Here is a 13,954-nt window from a genome sequence, read left to right on the forward strand (position 1 = left end):
GTCCTAGTCACAGTATGGATTAATTACTCCTAATAATTAGTGATTTATTAAATGAATGATATTAACGCTAATACTGATAAAATAAAAAAATTTTATCACAATACAGAAAGAAACTTTTTTATAACTCCTAACAAAATTAAGTATAACTTAGAACTTACATTTTTTTAGAATGACTTACAACTCTTTACCAGACATGGTAATAAAGGGTCCTGTTCAGTACCTTATGTATGTGTAATTAATAAGGAATTCTGCCTTTTATAAGTGTACCTATAAACAATCCTATTCAATATTTTTATCAATATGGCTAACAAAGTGTCTTATTAAATGCTATTTATCTTTGTAATTAATAAAGGTTCCTATTAAATGCCTTTTATACGTGTGATCAATAAAAGGTCCTATTCATCATTATTTATCAAACAATTAAAAGATCTTGTTCAATACTTTAACTGTTAAGTTCAGTTCCTTAGTGTTCTTTGTTAGAGTAGTCAATAAATGGTCCTGTTCAATATCTTTCGTAACTGTAACCAAAATGACCCTGGTCAATGTTTTCATCAGTGTAGCAAATAAAGGGTCCGATTAAATACTTGTTATCAATATAATCAATAAAGGGTCTTGTTCAATACTATGTACTATTCTGTAGCTAAAAAAATGATTTTGTTCAATAATTTGTAAAAATGTTAGTTCAGTTCTTTAGTGCTCCTTGTCATAGCCAATAAAAAAAACCTGTTCAATGCTTGTAAGTGTAACTAATAAAGAATCCTGATCAATGCCTTTAGTAAGTGTTACTAACAAACGATCCAGTTCAATGTTTTTAACAGTTTAGATAACAAAGTATTTTGTTACATGCCTTTTATCAGTTCAGTCATTAATGGGTCGCATTCACCATTTATTATTTTGTATATGAAAAATCATGTTCAGTACCATTTTAAATGTAAGATCATTTCTTTTGTATTCTTTTTCAAAGTAACCAATAAGGGGTCCAGTTTAATATCTTTTGTAAGCGTAACCATTAAAGGAAGATATTCCATGTCTTTTGTACGTACTACCAGTAAATGACCTTGTTCAATGTTTTTATTTGTATTGGTAACAAACGGTCTTATTAAATACCTTTTATTCGAGCAGCCAATAAAGAGTTCAAATTTCAACTCTATTTATCATTTTGTAGCAAGCAAAAGATCTTTGCTCAATACTTTTTTAACACTAGAAAGACGGAAAATTAGTCTATACCTAGATTGCCGAAAAGCAGTCAAAATGTGAATGCGTAAATAAATTTGTTTAAAATTAATTTTTAAAATTTTTTATAATATTTACAGTTATATAACAAGTTATTAGTAAATATTAACAATAAAAAAAATTTATGTTGTACAAAAAGTCACAAAATTCTAAGAATTTGTGTCATTATATACATCATTGTTTTTCTAATTGAAATTAAAAGCAGTCAAAATGAGCAGTCAAATGAATGTTAAGTATATATTCAATTCCTTAATTTATTTTGTCAGTGTAACTTATAAAGGATCATATTCAATGCGTTAAGTAAGTGTAACGAATAAAGGATCTTGTTCAATGTTTTCACTGAGTGTTACAATGTCACCAATAAAAGTTCGTGTTCAATGTTTTCATCGGTGTAGCTAACAAAGTACCGTAAACCGGGGCGAGTCTACCCATCCAGGGGCGAGTCTACCCATTTTAGTTTTATTTAATTTTCACTATTTTAAATTGCAAATAAATTTTTTTTTTTACCGACGGAGGACTTAGTTCAGACTCTAAGGAAGATGGAGCTGTAGTAGTTTGATCCGTTTTTATTTATTTGTCGTCTTTTTAACCGACCTGTTCAAACGTCTTTTGAGAGATTTGTATTGAAAATCAGCAAACTTTTAGTTGGTGCTCCGAAAGTATATTATTATTATTACTATTTTCACTTTGGTTTAGTGATAAACTTATCTAAGACTAAGATTACATTAATTTTATATGAAAAAAAAACAAAAAGAATGTAAGTTTTGCTGTTGTGAACAAAAAGCCAGAATTCGCGGGGCGAGTCTACCCATTCGTATTTAGTTTTAATAAAGCATAATAATATAATTTAGAACTTTGTTTATATTAAAATTAAGTAATTTTAAATGAATTTGAGTATATTATTTTAATAAAGCATAATAATATAATTTAGAACTTTGTTTATATTAAAATTAAGTAATTTTAAATGAATTTGAGTATATTATTTTAATTCTGCATTGATAAATTTATCATTAATAAGAAAATTTATAGGTTAAATATAAATGTAAATATAAAATATGTTTATTTTACCTATTTTTTCAATTTTTATATTACAAAATTAACTTTTTTTATTTAATATTATATTTCAACAAGAAAACATTGTAAGAAAAATCACACCTCCCAAAGGAATGGGGAAAGGATTTTTCATGATTCCCAATGTTTGAATTTCGATTTTGTTAATAATCTTTAATTATTATTATTTATTAATTATTTAATTGTAAATTTATATTAATTTTAATTTATTTTTATCAACAATAATCAGAAAAAAATGTTATTTTATAATGTGAATGATTATAAAAACAAAACTGTGATCAAAATGTGATAATCGATCAAATACTCAATTTGTGTTATTTTATGAATAAAAAAATGGAATATATTAGGAATATATGTGTAATTTTACTTCATACATATCCCATATGGTAACTAAAATAACAATTTAATAGTAAAATTTGATTATTTACAATGTTAACATTCATTTTAGTAGAATGGGTAGACTCGCCCCATACGAGAGATTTGTCAGCAGTTCTATAAAAATATACAGTAACAGCGTAACTGTTAATATTTTCTAAAATCGATTTCCCAGCTTTAAAGAGGGATAAATAGCGATTCCGAAACACCTATTAAAAGCCTTTTTTCTTTAATATTTACAAAAGTTTGACCACTTGAAAGTTGACAAACTGAAAAAAATGGGTAGACTCGCCCCGGTTTACGGTATCATATTAAATGTTCGTTTTCAGTGTAGCCAATAAATGGTCCTGTTCAATGTCTTTGTCAACAATGTTTGTGTATGAAGCCAAACATTGTGTGTATGAAGCCAAACATTGGCTCCTCTTTAGCCATTCATTTCTAATTAAATAAAATGCTTACCCTATATTCACCAGCAGTAACATTTAAAGAATCTCTAAACTGTATCCATTGATCTGGTTGAGTGCCACTCCTTCGCCAAATGACCTGTCTTGCAATCGGTGTAGAGTCATCTTTCATCAGCACTAAAACCACGCGCAACTGTCCAACATGAGCACCAAACATGTGGTAATAGAATGAAAAACATGCTGATTCAGGATAGAAAGAACTAACACTTGGAGATGAGATTCTTGCCACCTTTTCATTGTTTGATTGGCTGCCTTCGTAAGAACTTACAAAAAGATAATGCCCTGGAAATGAAATAAATCTTATCACATCAAAATAATTTAGAAGACGAGTTTTAGTAGATATTATAAAACAGTTTTTCTTTCTTACCTTTTCCATTGAGAGGTTCTTTAGGACCAGTACTATCGAATTGAGATCCATTGCCGAACTTCCAGCTGAGAGTTTCAGTGTCTTGTTTCCATGAGCATAGGTTCAGATTATCAAAAGTGCAGCTCAGTTTTTCTATGGCTAAAATTGAAAGATTCAATTAAATTTAAATAATCACCTCGAAATTACATTTGTCTCATTCACGGAAAATGATCTTAATTGGAATGTGTGAATTAAAGCAAGCTAGTTTTCTTTGACAAAAGTTAAAACACAACCACGTCACTGATTTTTTTTTATTACATTGGACATCACTCAAAATGTACCATTTAAGAAAATGGACATAGCTTAAAATGTGTATTTGAAAAAGTTGAATGTAGCTCAAAAAATATGTTTAAAAAATGGACATAGCTTAAAATAAAAGTTTTAGAAAATGGACATATCTTTAAATGTTTGTTTGAAAAAAAAGCAGACGTAACTCTAAAGATATATTTAATAAATAAAAAAATTTTAGGAAATTAAGCTTGAAATGCGCGCTTAAAATTGCGGCATACTTCGAAATTCACGCTAAAGAAATTGCACATAGCTTAACTGAATTTTTTTACTGTTAACCTATTATTGCCTAGTCGTAAAAAGTGGTCAATATATGAAAAACACTAATATGATATAAATTCTAGTGTATATTCATTTATATCCAGTGAATATACTGTCTGTTATTTATACTTTTAACTTTAAAAACGCTTCGTGCTTTCACTTCGAATACAAATATAAATATTTTTATTATTATTATAGTAAAAAGATCCAACAGGTTTTCGCAAAATGAATCCTGATAGCAGAACACATATTTTACCACATTGTTTGTTGTTTTTGAGAATAGGAACCGTCCTTTTAAATGGACGCTAGGCAAAAATGGGTTAAACAATGAACCGAACTCTAGAAATGCACGATTATTACAATGTACAAATTTACTTAGTTTTAGTATTCAAACACATCGAATAACTCTGTTCATTTAAATTACAATATTCGTAACATTAGCTAAGTAGCATCAATCTAATGCTATGTCCAATATAAACTTGTATGAGATGTTTGATACAGCGGTGTCCAAATGGTGTTCTGCGGAATCCTAGGGTTCAGCAGAAAATTCCGTGAGATGGGTTTTTTTTTCTTTTTTTTCTGATGGATGGGATTTTGTTGTCTTTTTGAATTTATTTAAAGTAAAATACCAATAAAAAAGAAACAGCAAATTTTCTTGTTTAAATTGTATTAATATTTCTCATCGCACTGCTAAAATCACAGTAAAATGATCAAATTCATGAACAAAAAAATGTGTTTCCCTGATATTCATTTTCAACTTTTGTAACAGTGCTTTTAGTTTTCATTTCAACGAAAACTATTACGTGACTTATTTATTTCATCGTTTTATAGCGTTTTTTTTGTTTTCACTTATCCAGCAACAAATTTAAAACTAAATTGGATAAACTTCCAGGGGTTTAAAATCAACTGTCGAATATAAAACATTATTGATTATTGCTAATTAAACTATCATAAAAGAATTTCATTACTCTTTTTAAATATTTTCAAAATGAAGTAGTCTTATATTGGCTAATACGTTCACAATCGTTTTTATATACTTTATTTTACATAGTTTTTATCTACTTTATTATTTATAGAGACGGGGTTTCCTTGTAAAAAGTTCAATCATTATTTCTTATCATTATTAAATCATCGTGGTAACTCAGAGGATAGAGTGCTCGCCTCCCAATTAGGTGGCCCGGGTACGAATCTCAGCGATACCTGGTCGATACGAATTCCACACCGGGTTCGCATCGATCCCATATCTGACAGGAAATATTATGTCCTGTTAGACGTATCATGGGTTAGAGTCCCCTTGCCTTCAGGCTAACCATAGGAGGTTTTCTTGGTTTTCTTCTCCATGTAATGCAAAGACAGGTTAGTTCTATCAAGGAGTCCTCCACAAAGGCAAACATTTCGCCCTATACTTGATCCAAGAGTTCGCTTGTCTTCTGGATTGGGTTCAAAATTTCATGACAATGGTGTTGAACAGTGGTAGTCATAAACTCAAAATTAGGGTCAACTGTTCAACAATGGATGTGAAATAAAATTAAATAATCATTTGGGAATCCACAGATGTTAAAAAAAATTGGAAACCGCTGGTTCATAAATGATTTTACCTTCTACGAATGATTTTACCTTTAATAATGATAAATTAGTATAAATATGAATGATTTTACCTTCAATAATGATAAATTAGTATAAATATGAATGATTTTACCTTCATATCGTGGATCTGCTGTAGGTGGTGTCAAATTGCACGTTTCTCCTGATCGAATACGAATGTCATCCAGTGCCATATAAGCATTCGTTCCTTTTCCTGTTATGCCTTGAAATACAACCTGAAAGATAAAATTACATACCGTAACTCAATGTTTTAGAATTGAAAGCAATGGACGCTTTTTCTAACAATTCTAATTAAATGCATTAAATCTAATTTAAACTCACCCTTGTGTACATCAAACTAGGTTTCAGTATAGTTTTGCCTTGTTTCCACATGTCACCTTGTTCATCTTTTAAAGTCCACACTGAAGCTTCGGTAAAATTTTCTTGCTTCACATTAACCTGAATTAAATTTAAAACACATTTTAGTATCAGTTATTTTTCTATGATATTTTTAAAAAAATTAAAATATTTTTGACTATATAATATATTAACTTATATTTAAATTCAGAAAAATACTTACCGGAGCGCACATTTCAGAGCGAAAGTTTTAAAAAAAACGAATCATCCTTAATAACTTTTCAACTATTGGTCAGATTTTGATCTTGTAAATATCATATCTCAAGTTAGACTGTTATAACATGTATTAAAATTAAATATAATTTCGTCACAAAAATGCACTTTCTCCAAAAATACTCATTTAAACAAATTTGAAGCAGGGTCTTAAAACATTAAAAAATATTCACGACTATCACTACCTATTAATGGTTAATCAGTAAGGTCTTTATTTTTAACATTGCTCATACTGCTTGGTTAAGTAAACGGACATTGCTCAGTATGCGTAATTAAGAAAATCATTATAGCTCTAAATGCATATTTAAGAAAATGGACATTGCACGAAATGCGTATTTAAGATAATCATTATAGCTCAAAATGCATATTTAAGAAAACGGACATTGCTCAGTATGCGTAATTAAGAAAATCATTATAGCTCAAAATGCATATTTAAGAAAATGGACATTGCACAAAATGCGTATTTAAGAAAATCATTATAGCGTATATCAAAATGTATATTCAAGAAAACGGACATTGCTCAATATGCGTAATTAAGAAAAATCATTGTAACGTAACAGTGTGACAACTGAGCTGAAAGCATCAATTTCTCGCAACTGAGCTAAAAGCATCAATTCCTCGAGAGGTAATGCTAAAATGTTGTTGCTTGAGAGACACACACGAGAAGTGATGTTCTTTTTTGTGTAGTTGAAAAAGAGAGTTCTTTTCTGAGAAGAGATATTTTTTGGGGTAATATTTTGTGATTTCTCGTGTGAATGTTTAAATAAATTGTTTGGTACAACTCACGTCTTATTTCTGGTTGTTGTGACACAACAGAATTTTACTGGTGGCAGCGGCGGGATATAGTAAGAGTAGTTGATTTAAGGTAGTCAGTGATTGTATATGTAGTTTTTTATCAGTTGTAAATTATGGCTTTTCTTAATAAAGCGAAAAAAATGGATTTGATAGAATTGGCCGACGAATTAGGTGAATCTGTTCCACCTCAAGCAAATGTTTGTGAAATTAAAAAAATAATTCAAACTAGTAAACATTATGAGGTTGAGGATGTAAAGATGTGTTTGACTCGTATAACAGAGGAGAGAATTAGGCGAGAAGAACTTGAAAAACAAGAACGGCGAGAAGAACTTGAAAGACAACTTGAAAGACAAGAACGGCGAGAAGAACTTGAAAGAGAAAGACAAGAACGGCGAGAAGAACTTGAAAGACAAGAACGGAGAGAAGAACTTGAACGGCAACATCAATTGGAAATGCGTAAACTCGAATTAGAAGCAAATTCTCAAATTCAGCACCAAAACAGACCGGTATCAGGTGAAACAAATCATAAAATACAGATTTTACAAATAACTCCAAAATTTAATGAAGGTAAAGATGAAATGTCGTTGTATCTGATAAATTTTGAACGTCGAGCTGAAATTGCACAAATTCCTAAAGATGAATGGGTGCCTTACCTATTGAGCGTAGTACCACCCGACATTTCAAATATGTTGGCGAGAGAGTCTCCTAATGATGCCAATAACTACGACTTTGTAAAAGAATTGATTCTTAAACAATATAAGCTTAATGCAGAGGAACTCAAACAAAATCTTTATCGACATTTTAAATCACCTGAAAAATCTTGGCGAAATTTTGCACAAGAATTAAATTGCTATTTTAGCGAATGGGTTTCTGAAGTAAAAATTACCACTTTCGATGATCTTAAGAGTTTGATGGTTACCGAGCAAATGAAACGTCATGTACCAAACGACATGAGAGATCATTTTCTTGAAGATTGGATGGAATTGAATTCTTATTCCAAATTAGCCGGAAAATTGGACGACTATGAAAGTTTAAAAAACAGTTTCAAGGAAAAGTCTGTGTCTTATAATCGAAGTAACCAAGATGATTCTTGGCGATCTCTGAACCAAAGGGATACCAGAACTGAAGAAAAGTTGACTTGGCAGAAAAATAATGTTAAAGAAAATGTTCGCGAAAGAGAATTTGAAAGAAGAAGACAGCTTAGATGCTACGAATGTGGTTCTTATGATCATCTACGCCCTCAATGTCCCAAGGCGAAAACGAATTCAGAAACTGTGGCTTCGCTTCACGTTTCGGAACCAAGGTTTCCTGATATAATGACACCATATACGAGCATTGGCGTGGTAAATGGCGTTGGCATTTCAATACTACGAGACACTGGCTCAACCTTGGATTTAATTCCTAGGAGATTTGTAAAACCTGAAATGTACACGGGTGAATTTGTTTGGATAAAAACTCCAATACAGGAAGAATCATTTTGTTTTCCATTAGCCGTAGTTGAATTAAACTGTAAGTTAGGAAAAGTGGTTACTAAGGCAGCTGTATTAGGTGATTCTCTTGATCAAGGGTATTATTTATTGGGTAACAAAACGGCTGCTCTATTGGAAAATTCGTTTGAAGTCCCAGTGATAAGTGCTGTAATGACTCGAAAACAAGAAAAAATGAATGAAAGGAGGGAAGTAGAAAATAAAGATAATGTACAGCTCGGTATAGTCGATTCCAATGAACACATCGTTATTTCTGATCAAACGGCGAAAAGCGATGACTTACACACTGAAAAGATTCGTGACTCCAATTTTCCTGTTTATTTTCCTTTACTGTTTTATTTTCCTATATACCGATAAACAAAACAGTTTTATGTCAACCTATATAGATCAGTTTTGACAAAATTTTATGTATGTTTTTTTGCCATTTCCTACTTTTGCAAAGAAAACTCTGTGGAAGGGAGGAGTTAGACTGTAACGTAACAGTGTGACAACTGAGCTGAAAGCATCAATTTCTCGCAACTGAGCTAAAAGCATCAATTCCTCGAGAGGTAATGCTAAAATGTTGTTGCTTGAGAGACACACACGAGAAGTGATGTTCTTTTTTGTGTAGTTGAAAAAGAGAGTTCTTTTCTGAGAAGAGATATTTTTGGGGGTAATATTTTGTGATTTTTCGTGTGAATGTTTAAATAAATTGTTTGGTACAACTCACGTCTTATTTCTGGTTGTTGTGACACAACATCATTATAGCTCAAAATGTATATTTGAGAAAATGGACATTGCACAAAATGCGTATTTAAGAAAATCAATATAGCTCAAAATGTATATTTAAGAAAACGGACATTGCTTAATATACGTAATTAAGAAAATTAATATACCTATTTAAGGAAATAGACAAAGGTGTTCGATTCTGTTTTCCAACTACGCCTATGAGTATTTTTTAAAAAAAACAGCTAATGAAACCAAATAACTTTGTAATACAATATATTCCATTTAAATAAATAACTTATTTATGAGAAACATGTAGACAACAATGTTTATTTTTGTTTAACTGTAAAAACGCTTGTAAAACGGGTCTGAAAGGAACATATAATGGAAGCAAGAGAAAAAATACACCACCCTGAATAGCTTTTAATCTTATATTTGCTTTTAAACTTACCTTTAATGTTCCTAAACCAGATCCCTTCATATAGTAGTAAAAACTAATGCAATAACTGATTTTGCTGGGTGGGAAATATTCACTTTCTAAGCTTGCTGTTGAACCAGCTTTCTTGTATTTCGTGTTGAATACCATGTAGTTTCCTGCAAAAATGGGGATTGGATAAATTCAATTTAGGAACACATTTTGAAAAAGACTCTTTTTCTTTTAGACAAAAGTTTTGAAGAACTCAAAAAGAAAACGAATATCTGATAAACCATTTGACTTAATGATGGGGTTTTCAACTCAGTTCATTAGATAAGTTATATTGAATTGCAAATGTCGAAATAGGTTCCTCTCCGAAAATTAGAGGTTTTCACTGAAAAACTAACATCTAGTGAACCATTTGATTTATTATTTGAGTTCTCAAATCAATTAAGTATAAAAGCTAAATTTAGTTGCAAATATTAAAAAGAGATCATCTCTAAAAATCAGGGGTTCTGAATTTTCGGAGGATCAACAACTTAGAACAATTACTTAGTACGTTAGAATCGTTGGCAATAACAAAGCGAAATAGTGTACCCAAACTAAAAATAATGTTACAGCTTCCGGCAATAATTCACTTTTAAAATTCATCTGAGACTTTTGATGGTCTTAATAGCAAAACAGCAATATAAGTCAATTATATCATGGCCTCTAACATTTAAGGTTCGAATAAAATAGTTTTTCAAGTGGTATCGAACTGAAGCAGAACACTTCAAAAAAAAATTATTTGAATTTTTTCAAAACTTTTATCACGATTTGAGAATATGATTACTTGTCTATCTGACCATTTGTATACCCTTTAAAAATTATTTGTAAGTAGTAAGCAGAATGCGTTCAATTCTAATTTATTAAAATAATAATACATCATCTTTGCTAACACTAAGAAAACAAAGCTGGATTAAAACACTAAGGACACTAAACTGTATTCAAAAAAAAACCTATTATACTGAAAAGAGCAAAGATTAACAAATCATAGATTAGGTTACACTTCATTGTAGAGACCATTTGATCCACATTCTGCTACAAATAGAGAGCTATCTCTCTTTAAAATGAATCATGTTTTCACTAAAACCTTTCATCGATGTCCAGTTCTGATGTCATATTGGCTCTCAGTCATTGTAGGATGTCTAAATAGAAGATTTAAAAATCCATCGAGATACTTTGTCTTAACTTTTGTAGATTTGTCAATTTCACAATAATAGAAAGGTTTTCATCGCAAATACGAATGATCTGTGATTACTGTATACAGTTATATTTAGATATCTTCCTGATTGCTAGCATTCATGATTATTTCATGTATTTTTTACAGAATAATCGTAAACTGTAATCAATCACATCTTACCCTGTTTTAAGGACATGAAAAAAGGCATAATTTAAAGAAATCAATAGATGCGTTACCATCATCAGTCTTAAGTGTATTATCCTCGTCGGGTCCAATTTCATTGTTACTCCATGAAGATGGTGTTTTTCTGATCCAATTATAATCTCCTACACCATCGACCCAAGAACACTTGCTCTGCTCAAAATCACAAAAACCTTAAAAAGAGTAAAATATATATCACAAACTGAATCACTCTAAAAAAACTGGCTCAAAGTTGAGCCATACTATTGGTACCTTGAATTATAATTTCGTTTAAATGTCCCGCAACCTTTGTAAGTTAATAAATTGAAATATTTTTCTGTCCAGGGATTGAACCGTAGTAGCGTATAATCAGGTTTAAGGAGTACCATGGTTCAACTTGGTTGTTTAAATATTACGTAAGCACACAGGGGAAGGGGTTTGTGATTTGCTCAGTTTTGCTTAAGAGAGAGAAGAGATATGAATAATGCTTACGTAATAACACTGAAATTCCCTTATTTTTAAAATTTTATTTTAATAGGTAAACAAAAAATGTGGCAAACAATTTATGAAAAGATTATACTTCGAAGATTTTAAATTTGAAATAAAAGTTAAATCTAGAGAAAAAAAAATTCATGGAAAAAAAACTTCTTCTTGTAGTTTAAAAACCCAACAGAAGTGATTTCATAAAATGAATTTTATAAAAATTTCATAAAATAAATTTTTAAAAAATTGATTTAAGAAAAGTTACATTTAAATTTGAACTCAATCATAGTATTAGATTATTACATTATAAATTAAAGTGAAGCAAAATACAAAGTGGATTCTATTGTGTTTTTCTTACGTAATCACGGAAGAAGTTTTCTGATTTGCTTTATTGCTGTCAAGGGGGAAGTTGGGATCCAAAACTGCCAAAAGAATGCTTAAGTAATATTTGAATGGCATTTTGGAACCATATTAAGGTTGTAATGAATTTCTGCGATATTATGTTTCAACTCGTTCCAAAATTTCTAATTGAGTACACAAATTAAATTTTATTCATATTGGAATGTTTTTATTCCATTTATTAGTGCCCACAATTTCCTTTTAAAAATGACTAAGCTAATAAAGGCTAAAATTAGTTTAATAACTTTGTTTTTTATTTTATCAATGACGTAAGCCATTGAAAATTCCATCATGACAAAAATGTTTTTCTCAAGTCCCTAAATGTTCTCAAACCACCCGGTGGAAAACAATGATCTAAATAAATTACTTACCGGCCTCAGGACAGTTTCCAGCAATAAGTTTTACATCATCAAGTGCAGCAATTGATTCTACGGGCGTTTGTAATCCAGCAGTAAACTGAATCTGTAACGAAAAAATTAGACATTTTACAAAACTTAAATTGTCAGTAGTTCAATAAAACTAAACTTTTCCTTGGTAAAAAATAATGTCCTTATCATGTCCTTACAAATGAAAACTTTTCTACTCAACTCTGTACGCTTCTCCTTTTTTGAGGGAAAGGAGGATGATTTGAGAGAAGGGATTGAATTTCTTCTACACGGCACATACGGCATTGTTTCCAATGTAATTTTTACGCTGAATAGAATGAAACCAATTCCGATACGATCAGGCTTGTAGTTTATTTAATTAGAGCTACAGACTTAGGGTTTTACATACAAAAAGTACAATTTTGTACTTGTGCCTATTTACGCATCTGATATCAAACACATACATCATACTTGTACTAAATAACTGGCACATAGTATTTTTACGCTAAATAAAATGAGACTATTGACGAGTCTATAGAACGAATGAAAGTTGTCCGGGGTTTTTTGTATATAAAGTGCTTCTTATTACATGCACATTGGTAAACTTTTTAAATTGCTAACAAAGGGCTTTCCGAAAAGGTATATTTTCCGCTTTAATTTATAGACTGAATTAAATTATACAAAACATGAATCGATAAGATAAATGTTTGTGAAGTTACAAAGGTTATGGACATAAAATGTATAATTGTATAATTTCACTTATTTAACGAATCTAATATAACTATGCAGACAAGTAAATCGTTTTTAAAGCATTTTTCTCACTTAATCGAATGAAACCAAACAATACTTCAAAGTTGAAATGATTTTTTTCTGCATAAAACACCTATTTTTGAATCATGCATACTATTAAAAGAAACCTTTATACCTAAACCATTTATCCTATCTACTCGAATTTTATCTCATTCAGTCATCAAAAGTCATTCAGTCAAATTCATTCAGTCAAAAGTCATTCATCATTCAGTCAAATCAGTATAAAAAAAATTACGTTGAATAATACACCTTACATGATCAGATCGTTTTTAGATAGCAAAGTAAAAAGTGTGTGAAAGTACTTATCTAAAGTAGTGCTTTTTACCCATAAAAATGCTTGCAATTTTTGAACTATTTGTTCTTGTGACACGAGTATAGTTTTATTCGATTCAAAGTATTAAAAAAAACATACACAAGGAAGAATGTCTCACTCGTTTTCATAGCAATTTGAGTTGCGTAAATAGAGACAAGTATAAAAATTTACTTTTCGTACATAGAGCTTTTATGACTTCTTAACTTTCAAATCAATCCTTTCAAAGTTGATCTCATTCAATGCAGAGTTAAAAATTAAATCGTAAACAATGCCTCACAGATGCTCGTTACCTTGTTAATGATATCAGTTTTTCACCATACCTTCAAACCTCAGGGAAATGTAACCTTCCCTGATTAGCGGTCACAGTCACTCTCGTTGGCTTCCATGGATTCTTTTTTTGTTTTTCATAATTATTGTTCTACTTTGGCAACTTAATTAATTTTTTTAATATCTGTTTTGTCTTCCTCA

The 13,954-nt window shown here is 30.3% G+C and overlaps 1 protein-coding gene across 1 annotated transcript in view; it reads right to left on the minus strand.

Annotated features, from left to right (window-relative positions):
• The window catches only part of LOC107445048 (MAM and LDL-receptor class A domain-containing protein 1), a 160,013-nt gene that overhangs the window by 124,836 nt on the left and 21,223 nt on the right, over window positions 1-13,954 (minus strand). Inside the window, exons 7-13 of the mRNA XM_087163642.1 lie at window positions 12,370-12,460; window positions 11,173-11,310; window positions 9,751-9,893; window positions 6,025-6,141; window positions 5,798-5,918; window positions 3,511-3,648; window positions 3,139-3,425 (exon numbers count right to left, since the gene is read on the minus strand). Of these exons, the coding sequence (XP_087019768.1) occupies window positions 3,139-3,425; window positions 3,511-3,648; window positions 5,798-5,918; window positions 6,025-6,141; window positions 9,751-9,893; window positions 11,173-11,310; window positions 12,370-12,460 (1,035 nt within the window). The remainder of the gene's footprint in view (window positions 1-3,138; window positions 3,426-3,510; window positions 3,649-5,797; window positions 5,919-6,024; window positions 6,142-9,750; window positions 9,894-11,172; window positions 11,311-12,369; window positions 12,461-13,954) is intronic.

The sequence above is a fragment of the Parasteatoda tepidariorum genome, chromosome 5, assembly GCF_982258835.1.
Source record: "Parasteatoda tepidariorum strain Cologne lab strain chromosome 5, Ptep-v5.0, whole genome shotgun sequence".
Lineage (NCBI taxonomy): Eukaryota > Metazoa > Arthropoda > Arachnida > Araneae > Theridiidae > Parasteatoda > Parasteatoda tepidariorum.